Source organism: Mus pahari, chromosome 15, assembly GCF_900095145.1.
Source record: "Mus pahari chromosome 15, PAHARI_EIJ_v1.1, whole genome shotgun sequence".
In the NCBI taxonomy this organism is placed as follows: Eukaryota; Metazoa; Chordata; class Mammalia; order Rodentia; family Muridae; genus Mus; species Mus pahari.
The window spans coordinates 31937159-31955811 of record NC_034604.1 but is presented as its reverse complement, the minus strand read 5'-3'; the positions used below and the strand labels follow the sequence as shown (position 1 = coordinate 31955811).

At 44.8% G+C, this 18653-nt stretch overlaps 3 protein-coding genes across 4 annotated transcripts in view; 1 reads left to right on the top strand and 2 right to left on the bottom strand.

Annotated features, from left to right (window-relative positions):
• Positions 1-209: 209 nt before the first annotated feature.
• Positions 210-5793, bottom strand: Zmat2 (zinc finger matrin-type 2). The gene is made up of 6 exons (XM_021214756.2): positions 5732-5793; positions 5299-5392; positions 4510-4633; positions 3366-3439; positions 2876-3021; positions 210-2026 (listed from the first exon to the last, which is right to left on the bottom strand). Exons 1-6 carry the CDS (start codon positions 5747-5749, stop codon positions 1883-1885), a joined length of 600 nt encoding a protein of 199 aa, XP_021070415.1. The 5' UTR covers positions 5750-5793; the 3' UTR covers positions 210-1882.
• A 2820-nt stretch (positions 5794-8613) lies between these two features.
• Positions 8614-16873, bottom strand: LOC110332905 (probable histidine--tRNA ligase, mitochondrial). Of its 2 annotated transcripts, none has more exons than XM_029547171.1 (13): positions 16633-16873; positions 14253-14330; positions 13797-13916; positions 13590-13685; positions 12421-12546; positions 12048-12155; positions 11790-11888; positions 11384-11477; positions 10764-10891; positions 10439-10681; positions 9808-9924; positions 9430-9590; positions 8614-8800 (listed from the first exon to the last, which is right to left on the bottom strand). In XM_029547171.1, the coding sequence occupies exons 1-13, from the start codon at positions 16732-16734 to the stop codon at positions 8797-8799; spliced, it is 1476 nt and encodes a 491-aa protein (XP_029403031.1). In that variant the 5' UTR covers positions 16735-16873; the 3' UTR covers positions 8614-8796. The 2 variants fall into 2 exon arrangements, with proteins under 2 accessions (XP_029403031.1, XP_021069922.1); XM_021214263.2 differs by having other exon boundaries at positions 9444-9590.
• Positions 16874-16907: 34 nt separating this feature from the next.
• Hars (histidyl-tRNA synthetase) overlaps positions 16908-18653 on the top strand; it is a 15442-nt gene continuing 13696 nt past the window's right edge. Inside the window, exons 1-2 of the mRNA XM_021215113.1 lie at positions 16908-17101; positions 17345-17434. Of these exons, the coding sequence (XP_021070772.1) occupies positions 17012-17101; positions 17345-17434 (180 nt within the window). The 5' untranslated portion in view covers positions 16908-17011. The remainder of the gene's footprint in view (positions 17102-17344; positions 17435-18653) is intronic.

The following is an 18653-nucleotide window of genomic DNA, read 5'->3' as shown; positions in this document are numbered from 1 at the left end:
TATTTAAATTCCCAAGCCAGAAGTTGAGCCAACATATGGAGTATTTATGCAACAATCCAAGTGGCCAAATCCCATGAGAATTCATTAAGCAAAAAGCAGACTTATCAGTAATGGATGGAGTACACACACGCTTATGGGATTCGGTGCTTCAGATGCTACACACAGGTGAGGACTATATGGATCAAAGAAAAGTCACTGTGGCAGTCTTGTCAAGTGGACCCCTTTATTGAGAGTATAGAGCCAGCAAAGGGAGCTTCATCTGTTTACAAGACTTGTATAACTGTCACCTGTGCCCTCATCCCCATCTCGCCCTTGAATTCCTTAGACAAGGCACAGTATGTGATCTAGCTCTCAATATTTGGGAGGGATTTGTTTTTAACTAGTCTATCATGTAGTTCACAAGTTACACTACAGTGGATAAGAGGTTTAGTCATTTTCAATGNGAGAGCCATTTACCTACTCCCAGGGGACAAAGATATTTGTAGTTGTCACAAACTGGATGGGAATGCTACTAACATCTACTGGGTGAAGGCCAGGGACACTGCTCAATATACTATAGAGCCACTTTAAAAAAAAAAAAAAAAAAAAACCTGGTCAGGAATGGAGGCACACTCATTTAATCTCAGCACTGGAGAGGCTGAGGCAGGCAGATATCTGAGTTCAAGACCANTCANGTGGGTCCCTGTCTCAAAAATATAAAACAAAAACCCCAATTCCAAAACTTACCTAGCTCATCATCAACAGTGCCAAGACTGAATAACCCAGTGCCCGTCCAACTGCAGACAGGTAAGTTTAGCCCTGAGCTCTTCTAGGAAGATCAGAGGGNGNTAAAATTACAGGGGACTAAAATGTTTTGTTCGGGCTCTCAAGGGCACAGATCCTATTAGCCGAGGGGAAAACTCACACTAAGGAAACCTATATGTAAGGGGGTGGGATGAGAAAGGGTCTATAGAAATTCTTGGTGGAGGAACGTGTGGGGCAGGGAATGATATGGACATGTTACCAACAAATGTGAAACAGGCCTTGTCACTGTCATTTACTGTACATGTTGAACTGTGTCTGAGGACCGGGGTCTCCCAGAGTGCCTGCCTTTGTTTGGTTTAGGGCTGTTTTGTTGCTTTCTTTTTTGCATAAAACAGGTTCTTCCAGGAACCTCTTCCCGAGGAAGACAAAACCAGAGATCCTCAGTGAAGTGAAACAGAAGAAACGAGGTTAAAAACTCACCAGACACTCATCCCATTTAATATCCGGTTACATGCACTGAGGAAACCAACAACACTAGGTCTCAGGGCATCAATCTCTGAGATTCTAGCTCAGGTCCCCTCTTTGTGACATATCATGCACACATACCCACACACACGTTGACCCAGGCAGAAATCACATGCATGCACAAGTGGGTAGAGAACCGCGGGGTGGGATGGGAGAAAGAGCTGAGCCAAGGGTATGCCAGTACCCGAATACTGGAGACTCAAAACCCTTCTGTTGCAAGCTGAACAAGAGTAAAAATTAAACAATAGCAGGACACAGGAAAAAGGAGGATGTTCAGACAAAAGGTTTGATAGATGAAGAGGGAAAGATGCAGGGGAATTTGGGGAAAGCAGTCTCAAAGAGGGAGGTCTTTCTTTATTGGGAACACAGATGGGCAGAGGTTCTGTGACTCCAGTAATGTACTGAGGCTGAAGGACTACGCCACAGTACCTCCTCTACATCCTGTGCCCTCTCCCAACACAGAGGGAAACCACAAACACCCACTCCCTAGCCCTGCCCATTAACACTCTTAAGAACCTTCTTCAGTACCCAAAAAAGAAATGACGCTCCCACCCCACCTCAACACACACTCATTAGGTCCAGTATAGGCCAAAGTTAGGCCAAAGAGAACGCTTCAGTAACTCTTCTTGGTGGAACCAAAGCCAGAGAAACCCATCACAGCTGCCATTTCATCATCCTCCTCAAAAGTCAAATCCTCCTCGGCCCTCCTTTTCTTCTCCTTCTGTTTCTCTTTTTTGTATGCTTTAGCCTTTTCCTCCTGAAGGATAAGGAAGAAAAAAATAATCACTCAGAATCAGCTGGTTCCAGAGCTGCTGCTGCTGCTGAAAGAGAGATGTAAGCTTCAGGACTCTTTTCCGCCTTTCAGCATGACTAAAATCCACAGTAAAGACTGAGAGTCAGTGATAAAGCACTTGCCGAGCATGCATGAGGGCCTGAGACTGACTCTAAGATGGCAGTGGGGGAAGACTGTAAGACAAGACTTTAAGGGATAAAAAGAAATTTCCTAAGTCTCTGGAGTTCTTAATGATACACCCTAGTTATCTCTACTTCTGACCAGAAAACATCCTGGGACATGAAGCATATGCTAAGATCTGTTCTCAGTTCTGTGCAAATATTATCCTAAGATCTTCAGCACAGGGAATGAGGCTCACTAAGGTTATTTAACTTGCCCAAAATCCATACAAATAAATGGAAGAGAATAACTCTGACCCTGTAACACAGATACACAGGCTAACTAGGAAATAGTTGTATTTAGTTAATCCCTCTTATAGTTTAAAAAAGGAGTAAAAAGTTTAGGGGAAGTTATGTGTGCAAGCATGGGAACAGGGAACCCATAATTAGTCTAAAACAAACCTGTCTTTAAAAAAAAAAAAAAAAAAAATCAAAGAATAATTGCCACCCCCCCTCCCCCAAGAGATCTAATCTAAAAAGTCAAAGAAAAATGGATAGGCTTTGAGCCATTTCTCATGGATCTTGAACAAAGATGCCCTAGTACAAAGAAACCCAGGAACAAAACTGGAGACAGGAGAGTGAGTGGAGGAAGAGGGTCACCCTCAGTTCACAAGGGAGATACTCAGAGCTGGGAGCAGGGTTACGAGAGCCTCACCTCCTCTCTGAGCTCCTTCATCCTTTCCTCAAAATCATAATCTTTCTGCTTCTCTTCCATCTTCTTCTTGTTAACCTCAAAACGCTTCTTTACCTGATCCAGAGTGGAGCGTTCCACGCGCATAGACATACCCAGGTTTCGTTGATCTGGGGAAGGTTAACCGTGAAGACAAGTCATTATAACATCCTCACCCTTCGGAAAGTCTCGTCCTGGCTGTTTTAGGTTTGTTTACTTGTTTACCTTTTCATAATAAAGTACACAACAAAAGTAACTATGGCTAAAAGAAGCTCTTGGCCTCACCTGCTCGCATTTACTGGGCGACCTCCTCCTCTGGCCTCTGTGCTCATGCACAGGCAGCCACACAGCCAGGACTACTCAGAAGCACACAAACAAACCAAAGTCCCCAGAAAACAACTCTACCACACCTGCCCTCCAGCACCCCTTTAAAACCCACTCCTAGCTCCAGTCACCAACTACCTCCAAGCCTTACGTTTCTTTCCATTAATGTGATCCAGGAAGTTAATGGAGTCCTTCACCACACAGTCACAGACATTGCAGTAGTAGCTGACAAATGGGAAGAAACAGCACATGGGTCAATCTGGTTCCTAAGGATCTTACTGTTTTCAGTAAAGAAACTCAAAGCTTTAGGTAAAACTATATGATGTCTAATTAATGTCTCAACAAAACAAACTTCATATGACTTGCTTTAGGGAAACTACCCTCTTTACACTTTATTGTGAATAACCTTACAATCAGGCTCAGAGAATAAACTTAAGCCTCCAAACCACAGGCATGGGAGGGCCTGGAAGAGGACCTTCTAACTTTACTTTAAGCCCCAGCAAATACAAACCTAGTCAATTCCTCAACTGCAGCTTTATTAGAGACCCAGATCCAGAACCTCTAAGGTAACCACCCCCCTCCATTCCTTGCCCACAGAAACTATGAGCTATTATTATGTTATGCTGCTAAATATTGAATTTGCTAATTTACACAGCAAAGGTATCACAACAGTGGATTGCTATCTGTCTGATTCTCCTGATGTTTTTTAAGTTGTAACTTGACAGACTTTTAAGGAATGGTGGCAAAGGGTGACAAGGTCCATGGAACTCTTCTATAGGTCACAATCTTGGTGCACAAAAACTATAGTTAACAGCTCCACCTAAAACACACCCAGAGCCTTCAGGTCTTCTAACAGACTATACAACCCCTCTGAAGGTATCAGGGAAGTAGTACAGTACTGATAGAAAGAAGCCCACAGAGCCGGGCGTGGTGGCGCACGCCTTTGATCCCAGCACTCGGGAGGCAGAGGCAGGCGGATTTCTGAGTTCGAGGCCAGCCTGGTCTACAAAGTGAGTTCCAGGACAGCCAGAGCTAAACAGAGAAACCCTGTCTCGAAAAACCAAAAAAAAAAAAAAAAAAAAAAAAAAAAAAAAGAAAGAAGCCCACAGAACCACCCCTCCTAGAAATAGGACTGAGTGGGCTACAAACTTCAGTGGACAAAGAAGGACAAAGAATCAAGTTATGGTCAGAACGGTTGCCATCCCTGGACCCAAGACTCTCCTCAACACTTCCTAAAACCAATACAGTTTATTGGGCCAGCTCTGGTATTAAGAGTCGGACAGAAAGCAACTCACCCTCCCATTTCAGACTGTGGGGTCGTCTTGGTGATAACAATCGTCTTCCCCAGCTTGGACTCCAAGTCCACCTTGTAATCCCTGTGCCGCAGAAGCTCCCGCTTGACTGGCTGCACTGGTTTTCCTGGGAAAAAAAGACTATGAACCCCAAAATTCGAAGACTACTCATTCTTTTTTTTTTTTTTTTAATTCCTCAAAGAATGGACACAACAGGTACTTTATGTAGCAATTCAAAGAGGCTAGGAAAGACTCTAATTGGCCTGGAATTATATAGACATAGGCCTGGTCACTGTGTGGACCAAGCTGGCCTCAGACTTGCGATGGTAATGCCAACTCTCAAAGAGCTTTCTCCCTTTAAAGCCAGAAAATTTAAGCAGTGTTTCCTATGTATTGTCTAGCTGAACTGAATTTTTCCTGGAGGTGACCCTTTCAAAAGAGGGTTACTCACACCCAGTAGCATATGTTCAGTGTTTGCATGCAGTGTGGTGGGTAGTATTAGTTGTCCACTTAACTACATCTGGAATCAACTAAGACCCAAGCAGCTGGACACCCTTGTTTGGGAGTTTTGATTCGATTTGATTTTGAATATGGGTCACACCTGGGGGAAGCTCAGGTAAAAAGGAGAGGAAGAAGCCTTAGGGTTTTTGGGTTTTTTTGTTTTTGTTTTTTTTGCCTCCTTGCCCTCACTCGTTAACTGGCAAATGATTCATCCTGTTGCTGAGACATTCCTTCTCCAGCCACAGCATCAACTCTACCATCCCCTTATCCCTTCGTGGAGCGAGCACCCACCATCCTTCTTCTCTCTCTCTTCTGTGAGCCTCTTCTCCGCGAGCTTCTCGTATTCATCTTTGTCCCACTTTCGGCGAAAGTCCAAGTTTTTTGTCTGTGGGGAGGGGGAAAAAGTGCTCAAGATCCGTCGCTGTGCCTGTTGCCCTGGAGAAACTAAGGGAACCGTCTAACGGCCACCGGGGCGGCCCCAGGACCTTTCGGAAGAGAAGTCTCTCTGGAACGCCCAGGGGTCTGGTGGACTCGGGACCCCAACCCGAGAGACTCCCGAGATTCCACTGTCTCTGCGCCAAGGCCTTACGGGGAGCTCTCGAACCTGAACCCTGAGATCGCGAAGAGGTGTCAGGAAGTCAGTCAAGTCTCACAGCCTGTCTCTATTTAGCTCTGAAAAACCACCCCCCACAGACCCCTCAAACCTCGTCACACCAACACCTACCCCGCTGCCAGACGCCATCTTCACAGCGAAGTGAATGGGAAGCCGTAAAGTGCCGTAAAACGCACCCGGGAGCCAGAAGGCAAGATCACGCTCCAATAAGATCCGAGCCTCTCATTCTAACTGCGTTAGGACTGGGGCGATTCTAAGGCAGTCCTGATGGCCCCGCCCTCTGCTCCAAGGAGATGGCGCAGGCGCAAAGGGAGTGTGAAGCTACACGGAAGTAAGGGCACCTGCCAACGTTTTTTCTCACGGGCTTTAAAAACAAGCCCAGAAGAATAGCTCAGCTCTTCAATTATGCAAAGAATCAGAGTTTTGGAAATAGTGCTCCATGATCTAACCAACTTTACCTGATTTCTAGGGTTTTTTTGTTTTGTTTTGTTTTGTTGTTGTTGTTTTTTACCGGATTTCTAGTTTGGGTTGTTTTGTTTTGTATTTTTAAAGACAGGTTCTCAGGTAGCCAAAACTGAACTCTAATTGGCTATATAGTCTCTAATCTTGAACTTCTGATTTCTCCTGCCTCTACTTCCCAAGTGCTGAATTGACGGGCATGTACCACCACGCCCGGTTCATGTGGTGCGGGAGGCTTCGTTCATGCTATCAAGCTCTAATTGAGCTACCTAGCTCAATTCCCTGCTAGGCAATTTCCTGCCTAGCAAACCGCATTTTGAAAACTAAAACATTTGTGGCTCTGGATGCCCCATTCACCAGCATGTACTATGAATGTGGCTCTAAATTATGCACAGAAAACGAGTAGTTTTACATTGTCCCTTCCTCTCCCCCCCCCCCCAAAAAATGGTGCTGCCTTTTGGTTAAACTCATTTTGAAATCTGGAGAACATCTAAACTCATTTCATTTATACAGTACAATTTAATCTTGAAAACGGCATCAGCCAACACCCTAGAATGAAGCATTCACTACTCTGACAAGTGCTTAAAATATGTTTGTGGAAGAGGGTAGCGCTTGAGTCAGGTCTTGTTTGTGGGAGAGGGTAGTACTTGAGTCAGGGTGTCTTGAAACCCAAGCTACAATGCAGCAGCAGATGATTTTAAACTCCTGAACTTCTTGCCACCACTTTCCAAGAGGTATAGGGATAATACATGTGGTATGTTTGTAGACAAAGTCTCACTATTTGGCCCTGCCTGGCCTGAAAATCTCTTTGTAGAGATTCCTTGGTATATTACTAGAGTCACAGGACCTCTGCCCATCTGTGGTCCCGAAAAGACCTCCCTCTTTGAGGCTGCTTTCCCCAAATTCCCCCTGCATCTTACCCTCTTCATCTATCCAACCTCCTGTCTAAATATCCTCCTCTTGTATCCTGCTAGTTTTAATCTTTACTCTTATTCAAGTGACCCCACACCCCAGAGATTCCCCTGCCTCTGCCCTACCACTTCACTGCTGAGATTAAATGTATGTAGCATCAGGCAAAGGGTTGTTTTGTTTTGTTTTATTGAGAGAGCATATTATGTAAATGCAAGGCTGAATAAATTTTTATACGGGGTTTCACTATGCAGCCATGCCCAACCTGTAACTCACAGATAATTGACCTGTCTCTACTTCCCTAGTGCTAGGATTAAAGTCCTGTGCCACCTTGCCTGGCACCAAAGCTAACTCTGAACTTCTGATCCTCCTGCTTTAACTTCCCAAGTGCTAGGCAGACATTCTGTCAGGAGAGCCGTGTCCCTGGCCACACTTTATGTTGGTGTTTTGGTGGGTTGTTTTGCTTTTTACATTTTATTTTGTATATAAGACTACATGTGTACTTCACAAGTCATGGCAAGTGGGTAGAGGACAGAGGACAAACAAGAAAATCTTTTCTCTTCTACTGTGTGGGCCCCAGGAAAGGTTACTTTTAACTCACACAGTTCTCCAGTATATATTCAAACATTTCCTAATGTCTACACAGATTAAAGCCTTTGGTAACGAATTACTCAAAGTATGCTTACTTTTTAAAATTATTTTATTCTTAATTATGTGTATGTGTCTGTGCATGAGTATGTGCACATTAAGTACAGGTGTTTGTGGAGGCCAGAAGAGGGCCTCAGATACCAGTTACTGGAGTTACAGGCAGTTGTAATCACCCTGACGTGGTTGCTAGGAACTGAACTCAGGTCCTCTGCAAAAGGAGTATGCACCTTTAATCTGTGAGCCATCTCTCCAGCCCACTGTACATTTCTTTTTTTTTTTTTTTTTTTTGGTTTTTCGAGACAGGGTCTCTCTTGGTAGCCCTGGCTGGCCTCGAACTCAGAAATCCGCCTGCCTCTGCCCCCCAAGTGCTGGGATTAAAGGCCTGCGCCACCAGGCCCGGCTTCCACTGTACATTTCTGAAATGTAATATATCATATAACCACTTCTAGAACAATCTCTAGAGCAGGATATGGAATACTCCAGAAAAATTACTATAACAAAAGGAATGGTGTTCAAAACCTCAAAAGAGCATATTGCATCCATTAAGTTCAATGTTCAAAATTATGAAATAGCCCCACCCTTCTACTGTTAACTGGAAGACTCAACAGATGCACTGCTGGGCCCTTGGGACACCATCTCTTTTTTTCTGTCCATTCTTACTGTCCATTTAACACTCCATGGGCAAGCCATAGTCTGATGTAGACAAGTTCTCCAGAATCTGGCTCCCAAGCTACAGTCGGAGGTGAAGTACATATTTAGCTTCTCATTTCAATGGTGCAGAGTCTTAGCCTCAGGCAACTCTTCCAGAGCCTTGCTCATAGCAACCATCCTCACATCCCTTTGACAGAATTCAGAGGCACTTCAGATCTGCCTTTACAGCTAGAGGATGCCTCTCCGGCGTGACAGCCATGTGCGTTCTAGCGGAGCAGCTGCTAGTGCTAGTCCACGAGTCCTCAGGACCTTCTGTAGTTCTGCGTCCAGGAGAGATGGAAGCAGAAGGCACTTGTACAACATCCATGCTGGCCACTGTTGCAAAGTCCACCAGAACTCAGTCCTAGATGAAAATTTTTTCTCTACAGGCAGCAGATAGAAATCAGGCACTAATCAAGACTCAGACAGTCGCTTCTGAATTTCAGCCACAAGACTTTCTCGATTAATGGTCACCTAAAACACAAGAGAATCTGTGTGTGACAAACTAGAAAAGGATACTAGTGTCTTAGCCAATTCTTCCAAATTCACTTCACTCTGCATCCATTCTTACTATTTACACCTGGGACCCAAATGGTGGAAGGAGGGAACTGACTACTGACTCCTGCAAGCTGACATACACACATGCATGGTATATGTGTGCACGAATACACACACACGTGTAATTTAAAAGACATATTTTTTTAAAGATTTATTATAATACATAAGTACACTGTAGCTGATTTCAGACACACCAGAAGAGGGCATCAGATCTCATTATGGGTGATTGTGAGCCACCATTTGGTTGCTGGGATTTGAACTCAGGACCTCTGGAAGAGCAGTCAGTGCTCTTACACGCTGAGCCATCTCACCAGCCTAAAAGACATATTTTTAAATTTACTTCCTCAGAGAACACATCTCTTAAAAGAGTCAGGGATCTAGGCATGACAATATATGCCATTGCCACAGCACCTAAGAGATTAAAACAGGAAGGTCACAAATTCAAGGCCAGCCCCCTGAGACAGTCCCAGGCCAGTCTGGGTTACACAGCAAGACCCTGTTTTTAAAAAAGTGGGGGTAGAACATTTAGAACTCTGTATTTATACCAGCTCCAACTCACTTCTTCTCTGCTGGCCACTGAACGGAGCTTGATGACACCTTCATTCTGCTCTTGCTCACCAATAATGACCATCAGAGGAATGTCTGCTTTCTCACAATAGTGCAGCTGGGTTAACAGTTTAGGGTTGTTTTTATAAAGCATCTCTGCCTGAAAAGAATAAATAGAAAGTTAGAGGACTTAAAGTGATTGTGTTATATATGTGCCCAAGAACATACATTTTCAAGGGAGCCAGAATTACGTAGCTAGCCCTCTAGTGGTGAGTTGAAAACGGCCTGAGTACCACTCTACACATATGGTAGAAATGAGCCACGATCACTGTTGTCAACATACACCCAGATCACTCAAGACATCAGCACCACCAGACCTTGAGCCCAGCGTCCCAAAGCTCTGCAATTATCTTCAAACGTTCTTGGAGAAAGTTCTTCTGGGGTGTGGCCACAAACACTTGGGTCTCTGTGGTTCGAACCTTCTCACCAGACATCTAATAAAACAAAGAGATGAAACTAAACCTACAGCCAAAGGTGGCTCTCACAACTGTAATCCAAGCACCCAGGAAGCCAAGGCAGAAAGACTATAAGTTCAAGGCCCTCCTGAACTCAGAAAGACATCCTATTTCAGAAAGTTCTTTCAAGAAGGAGGTGAGTGAGGGTTGGCAGAGGGAGGAAGGGGCTGGAGAGGTGGCTCAGCCATTAAGAGGGCTTGTTCTTTTAGACCAAGTTCAGTTCTCAGCACCAACACTGTGGCTCACAACCACCCAGAGCTCTGATTTCCTCCATTTCTGACATCCACTGGCACCAGGCATGCACATACATTTAGACAAAGCACTTATATACATAAAAAGAAGGAATAAATTTTTTAAAAAAAGAAAGGTATTTCCTTTGCACTAGCAATTCCAAAAGGCAAGAGGATCATTAAGAAAAGGGGAAAAAATCCAAATGTACCTCCAGAAACTAGTTATTAGCCTTCAAGGGCACTTCACTCTACTTAGGACCTACCTTCATCTTCTGTTCCACAAGGTAGAAGATTCTCTCTACTCCAATGCTCAACCCCACACAAGGCACGTTATGGCCCTTGGGATCAAACTGGGCTACCAGATTGTCATAGCGCCCACCAGCAGCCACACTACCCACACTCAGAGTTTCCTTTCCGGCCTGAGCTGGAGACTCTAGCAGTACTGCTTCATAAATCACTCCAGTATAATAGTCCAGGCCCCGGGCCAGGCTCAGATCAAGGGAGATCTGTAATGGAAAAGCTAGTCAGTCCTGGACCAGACTCAGAACCCAAGAACTCAACAGGAGGCCCAGTCCCAGCTCTGCCTACCTTATCAGCAATTCCAAATAACCTCAGGTATTCAAAGAGCAGCTTCAGGTCTCCTAGGCCCTGCAAGGCCAGCTGGCTTTGGGATAGTCTGGGATCCTTCAACAACTCCTCAACCAGGGATATCCCCCCTGGGAAGAAAAGTTGGGTAATTTCTCTGCTATTTACCTGATAATGTTTCATCTGAATTTATCTAGTTTTTGTTGTTGTTGTTTGGGGTTGTTTTGTTTGGGGTTTGGTTTTAGGCAGGGTCTTTCTACATAGCCCTGGCTGTCCTGGAACTCACTCTGTAGACCAGACTGGCCTCGAACTCATAAAGATCCACCTGCCCCTGCTTCCTGAGTTCTGGGATAAAAAAATGTGTGTCACCATAGTCAGCTTGAATTTATATGCTCTAGCATATAAATAAATTCCTCATTTTCTTTAAAAGGACTGAAGCCTTGGTCTCATGGACAGACCTTTCTCTGTTTCTGCCTTTGCTAAGAAGACATAAAGTAGCGAGAATGCATAAAAGGGAAACCTTATCCAGGCCAGACTCTGGAGCTCATCTGGAGGTAGAAGTTCAACAAACACAGATCACCCTCAACCTGGTCCATCACAGCTCTAAAAACCCTGGCTCTTACCGTGATACTGGACGTAGTCCCCAATTCGATCAGCCACCTCAGGAGCTAGACCTTTCTTTGCCACCATCTCATGCCTCACGTCTTTCCAAGACATCTGCATTAAGATCCAAACATTAGCTCGGCCCTTTCTCTAACTGAAGCAAGACCTCTCATTTTCATTTGTTATGGATATCTTAAGGGGCTAACAGTAAATTCAGTAAAACCAGAGGCAACTCAGGAAACCCAGCCACAATCCCCACTGCGTGGTATAACTCAGACCTTGTTCTAAAATGTCTCCTTAACCTTTTTCCTTTTCATGCATGGCCACTTCTAGCCATGGTCTCCTTACTCTTTCCCTAATGACAGGGATTTGAGGGCAGGGCAGAAACCCAGACAGGATCTATTTTCAGCACGTTTTCTTTGTTACCTTGTCTAGTTTGTCCATTGAGGAGCAGATGGTTCGGAGCTTGCTCTCAGGAACACCACAGACAGCAAACATCCCATCTACAACCCGACGGTCATTTACCTGTCAACTCAATATAATTAATCTATGTCCTGGCAATCAATGCCCTTTCCCTCAAAACAATGGCCATCTCTAAATTTCTTGACTCATTAAAGCAATACTAAGACAATTTCACAGGCCAAATTCAAACTTCTCCCTCACTACCTACAAGGCTGGTCTCACCTTAATGAGAAAGTCCCCCAGTTGCAATCCACTTAGGATTTCACACATGATCCTCAAACACTCTGCATCAGGGATCATTGGGTCAAACTCACCAGCAATATCAAAATCCTAGAGAAAAAAAAAAAAAGAAGAAGAAGAAAGACAGGCACAGGCATGGTGGTGCTTGCCTTTAATCCTGGAGGCAGAGGCAGATGGCTCTCTGAGTTCAAAGCAAGTTACTTAGTGAGTTCTAGTACAGCCAGGATTACATAGAGAGACCCTGCTTAAAAAAAAAAAAAAAAAAAGCAAAACAACAACAAAACAAACCCAAACAAACAAAACGGTGGAGCTTAAAACCATCACTTAACCATGCTGTCCCAGTCAGACCACTTACACACTGGCAGAACTCCCGGTAGCGGCCCTGGGCTATGGCTGGGCTCTCTCGCCTCCACACCTTTCCAACTTGGTATCTTTTCATTTTCTTCAGTTTATTCATGGCCAGATAGCGAGCAAAAGGGACCTTACATAAAGAGGTTGAGGAAGAAAGATACTATGTTCAATGTGAAGACCTACCATTCAGACAGGAGGGAGAACTGAGTTCCTGGAAATTATCCTCATTTTACAGGAAGAAAACAAGGACCTTCCTAGGCTTGTTTCCCACTGTCTCTGAAGCCTAGCAGTGCTAGGTGTTAACAAAGGTGTTTCACTTACTGAAACTGAAAGTTAAACAGAAAAAAGAGGCAGGGATAGAAATGACCTAAGAAACTTGGTCCTGGTCTATTTCCCCCCATTCAGACCATTACCCAACTACTTACAAAGTAGTCAAGCTGTGGAACTGAACTCACCTACAATTTAAAATCCTGTTACTGAAAGCATAAGCCAAAGACCATATGCATATTTTCCAGGATTCTGTTTTTAAATGTTTAGAGCAGTGGTCCCCCACCTTCCTAACACTGTGTCCCTTTAATATAGTTCCAATTGTTGTGGTGAACTCCCCCCCCCCAACCATAACCATTTTTGTTTTGTTCTGCTACTGTTATGAATCATAATGTAAATATCTGATACACAGGCTATCTGACATGCAACTCCTGGAGGGTCATGACCCAGGTTGAGAACCACTGGCTTAGCACTCACAAGATGGCACAGCAGGGAAAGGGGTTTGCTATACACATCTGGCAATCTGAGTTCTATTCCTAGGACCCATACAGAAGTTAGGAAAGAACCACTCCACAAAGTTCTTCCCTCATCTTCACAAGCATGTCCACACAAGCACCACTATACACATACAATAATTAACTAATTTTCTTTTACAGGCACATTTATAAACACCAGTTACAGAATTTAGGATCTCTGGAGCTAAACTCAGTACTCTGTGTTTCCGAAAACTTCTTGGAGACATTCTCATCCACACTGAAGTTAAACAACAAGGCCTTCATGTTAGGCTCTGAAGGAAGAAATGCCTTCTGGGAGAAACTGGACATCAAGGTGCTGTTGAAGTTCCTCTAGTCCCTTCCCTCTGGATTTGGGTAGAAACGGGTCGGGCTCCTGCATTCAGAAGGATACAGTAAGGTCATAGCGCAGAGACAACAACTCTCCACCTTGATCCTTCAAATCATACATGAGGCCGAAGTTGTCTTCATACTTCTCGGTGAGCATTTCCTGCAAGAGTCAGTCAGAAATAGCTATGATTCAGAGGACCACAGATGAAAAGCCCTGTGGGAAACCGAAGGCAGGTAAACAACGGGGTTCTCAGCGCCCCTCCGCTCTTACTTTTAGCTCAAACGCTGGTGTATCCAACCCCTTTGCCCCATGACATTTGAAACAGCTGATGATCTTATCGAGGATTTTCTCCCTCACCACCATCTGCTGAGGACTTAAATCCCTGGTGCCCTGGAAAGCCAAAGTAGCCAGAGTAAAGATGAGGGGCATTTAAGACTGTAGGTTACCTCATGTCCACAATCTGATGTTTGAAACGATGAGGGGCATTTAAGACACTAGGTTAAGCCATGTCCGAAATCTGATGTTTGAAACAACTTGAGGCCCATCTAGAATTTCAAGAACAATAAAACAACCCCCAACCCCACCAAAACAAAAAACAAACAAACAAAAAAACCAACCAAATAAACAACAACAACAACAAAAAAACAAGATTTAAAAGAGAGAGGCAGGGAGAGTAGGCTTGCCAGCACAGCACTCTTGGCAGGTAGGGTGGGCAGGGGGTGTTACCTTTGGAACCTTGATGATAAAATTCGGTTTTTCTTGATGCGATTTCAGTTGTTCAGACGTTAACACTGCCTTTGCAACCTGACAGAAAAGGGAACATGAGATCTGCCTTCTCTGGGCACTGACCAGACCTGTGACATCTTTGACCCTGTAGACCATCAAGGGTCTGAAAAGACCCTTGACCTCAAGCAAAAAGTTTCCTGAATACCATTTTCTCTATCCTGATCTCCTGTTCATATGGAATTTCCAATTATACCTGCAATATATATGAAGTCTTTTTTACTACATAAGCATTTTCACTTAAATGTCTGAAAAAAGTTGAAGTATCTGAGAATAATAAAGACACCGAACCCACAACTGCCACCATTAAACTTCTAGAAGCAGGGATTAGAACTCCAGTTCTCGAGGCAGAGACAGGTGGATTTCTGAGTTCGAGGCCAGCCTGGTCTACGAGGCCAGCCTGGTCTACAGAGTGAGTTCCAGGACAGCCAGGGCTACCCAGAGAAACCCTGTCTCGAAAAAACAAACAAACAAACAAACAAACAAAAAAACTCCAGTTCTCAGCTGGACACACATACATGTAATCCCAGCACTTGAGAGACAGAAGCAGAAGGGTCTCTGTGAGTTCGAGGCTAGCCTTGCCTACATAATTAGTTACAGGGCACTCAGAGCTACATAATGAGACCCTGTCTCAAACAAACAAAAACAACTCCAGTTCTCAGTTCTTACTCAAATGGCAAAAAAAGGTGGTATGTGCCTTTAATCACAATAGTTGGAGGCAGAGGCAGGTCGATCACTACGAGTTTAAGGCCAGAGGGTCTACATGGTGAGCCCCAGGCCTGCCAAGGCTACACAGTAAGACCACACGAAAAAAGAAAGTAAAAAAGAAAGAAAGAAAGAAAGAAAGAAAGAAAGAAAGAAAGAAAGAAAGAAAGAAAGAAAGAAAAAGAAAGAAAGAAAGAAAGAAAGAAAGAANAGAAAGAAAGAAAGAAAGAAAGAAAGAAAGAAAGAAAGAAAGAAAAAGAAAGAAAGAAAGAAAGAAAGAAAGAAAGAAAGAAAGAAAGAAAGAAAGAGGGAAGGAAGGAAGGAAGGAAGGAAGGAAGGAAAAAAAGAAGGGAGGGGAGAGAGAAGGGAGGGAGGGGAGAGAGAAGGGAGGGAGTAAAGGAAGGAGGGAAGGAAGGAGAGGGGATGAACGAATCAGACTTGGAGACAGGGTAAATGGAGCATAAAGACAGAACCAGCCTAAGAAAAAAGAACAAACCTGGGTCAACAAGATAGCTCAGTGGGTATCCACCAAGTCTGACCACCTGAGTTAGATCCCCGAGACCCATTCACACAGTCGAAAGAGAAATTCACTTCCCACAATTAACACACACACACAGGAATGATAGGAATAACATTCCTGGTTGAACAACAACAGGAACAGTAAACTGCTATGACTGACAATGTTGAGCATGATGATACAAAGCATCTGCTTTCTGAAGACAGGTAACGGCCGCTGACAGTGCTGGCGAGGCGGCTCGTGCCGGCCACTTATCACGACCACCTAAGCTCAATCCCCAGACGATACAGGTGAAGCAAGGAACAGAAACGCTGCGTGGCGCACCAACACCCACCCACACTAATTAATAGATAAAAACTCTTCTATAAAAAGGAATCAGGCCTAAAGACCCACAGGTCCTTCCAGAAATACAAATAGTGATGATTCCATACTTTGGAGAGTCCAAAAAAAACTCAAAAAAAAAAAATAAAAACCCTGAGTTCAAGTCCCCAAACCCTTATTCTAATTCCGAAATTCATCTATGCCTGAAAATGTTTCTCTGAGCTTCATGTTAGGGTAAATTCACTTGATGGGCATAAACTCGGTTCATTTATAGTTTGGGGGAATAGCTGTATCGATATGTTCCAAATTCTAATATGTTCAAGAGTTTCAGATGGTTGAGAAGAAACCTCATATAACTAACTCAGTTGCTATATAGCCAGAGAGGTCATTTAACCCTATGATCTCCGCTTACTCAACTGTAAAACGGAGATAAAACTCTCAACTTCTGAGATTTCCCCAATAATAAAACCACAAAAACACCCAAAACGCTTAGGGCCGTGCAAGTACAAAGTGGCTAATCAATAAAAAACAAATTGCAGGACTGGAGTGACCTGGGTACCACTCCCAGTATCCGCCTATAACTCCAGGATCAGGGGCTCCAACGCCCACTTCTAGCCTCGACTGGCGTGTACACAGGGCACACATACATGCAGGCAAAATACCCATACTCACAAAAGAAAATAAAAAAGTAAAGGCCAATTGTAATAACACAATAAAAACCACGAGTCTAGGCTTTCAGGCTAGGAAGCCCCACCGGGAAGGAGCCGGCTCAGGGCTCACCTGGCTATGACAGCCGCGGATGCACACAGTGCGGGGAGGTCGCAAGAACTGGCCGAGCAGCGCAGCCCAGGCCCTGCGGCGCAGGGGCCCCAGGTGGGGCATTGTGCAGCAGGACGCCGGCTTTCTGGAACTGGGAACGAGGCCAGTCCGATTTCTGGAAAGCTACGGAGAGCTGGAAACACCTGAGATCCGAGTTAGTTCGGATGGTGGGGCTGAACTCCGAGGATCTCACGCTCCCTGACCCGGAAGTGTTCCCTCCACCTTCGCCAGACACGCTCTAGGCACGAAAGCGGGGACTCGGTAACCGGAAGTCATCCGAACCTAGGCTGAGTCCGCCAAGGCGGGTTTAGACAGCCGTCAGTTCCTGCTGGCAGGCAGGATGGCAGATCGTGCTGCGCTGGAGGAGCTGGTGCGACTTCAGGGAGCGCATGTGAGGGGTCTTAAGGAGCAGAAAGCGTCCGCTGAGCAGGTAGGTTGTGACTCGGATGGAAGGAGAGGGGCCCGGACAAAACCGGAGGCGCATAGAAAGTGATCTGGCTGGAGGACAGACATGTGAATGAAGGAACCAGGCTGGTAGAGTGAACGGGGCTGAGTGAGGAGATAGGGTGGGTCCCGAGAGAATCGAGGCTAGGCCTAAGAGAGAGGAGGATCGAGGGGAAGGGAGGGAGGGGAGTGATGAATGGTCAGTCCAGCGGCGTTTTTCCCTCCACAGATCGAGGAGGAGGTGACGAAACTCCTAAAACTGAAGGCACAGCTGGGCCAGGATGAAGGCAAACCGAAGTTTGTGCTCAAAACCCCCAAGGTAAACTATTCCTGTGAGAGGCCTCAGAGAGAGGCCCTGAATCACAATCTGAAATATTGCAGAGGAGCCAGTAGTTGGTGGGGTAGGCTCTGGGCTGGTTTGAACTCAACCTGAGTCATTCGGTGATGGCAGTGATGACAGAAACGAGGCTGATCAGGAGAGACAGCCTGCTAACTGCTACTCCTTTCATTCATTGTGTAGTTATTGAGTAAGTCTATGTGGGCGTCATTGTGCACTAATACACCATACTGGATGCCTGCCGTTGCGATGCTTGCGTTCCACTAAGATTCAGGGCAAATAATCCCATCCAGGAATATGCAGTTACAAAATATGAGTGGTGATGTGAAGAAATTTAGGGCTGGAGAGATGGCTCAGCAGTTAAGAGCATGCAGAGGATCCAAGTTTGATTCCCTGCACCTACATCAGGTGGTTCACAGCTGTCTGTAACTGGCTTCCATAGGCACCGGCACCCACACAGTCCTATAACCATACACAGATACACACACGTTCACACAGTGTATAAAGAGCCAAACTGAGGAAGTGATATGATGGACCTCTCAAGCGGTTGAGAGATAGCCAGGGAAAGGCTGTTAGAATCATAAGCTCAGCAGAGTCTAGAAACTGAAGCAGAGAAGAACCGTGATACTTCCTAGGAACTAGAAGAAGCCCTGCACAAATAGAACCAAGTAAAGTTGGAGATGCTTAACTCAGCCTCGGGACTTCGGTTCAGATGCTATTCTGTAACCTCTATAAACAGACCTCTACACCTTTACTAGGTTCCCTTGGCGTGCCATACAGTTCTGTTAATGTACTGGCTTTGAAGTTTCACTTGCTGTATGTGTATGTGGATCTATCCAAGTAAGTATGGGTACATGCAGAGGTCACAAGAGAATGTCAGATTCCCCTGAGCTGGATTTACAGGCAGTTGTAAGCCAAGGTGCTGGAAATTGAACAAATTAATGTCTCTGGAAGAGTGGCAAGAGCTCTCAATCCCTGAGCCATCTCTCCTGCCCTCTGCAACAGTTTTAATGTAGTTTATTCATGTTATTTCATGTAATTGCTTATTAACTACATTAATTAATAATGAGTAAAACAGTAGTATTTAGTAGTTAATTCAGTTTATTTACCAGAATGCAAGACTGGAAATAAACATATATTTGCTGGGCAGTGGTGGCGCACGCCTTTGATCCCAGCACTCGGGAGGCAGAGGCAGGCGAAT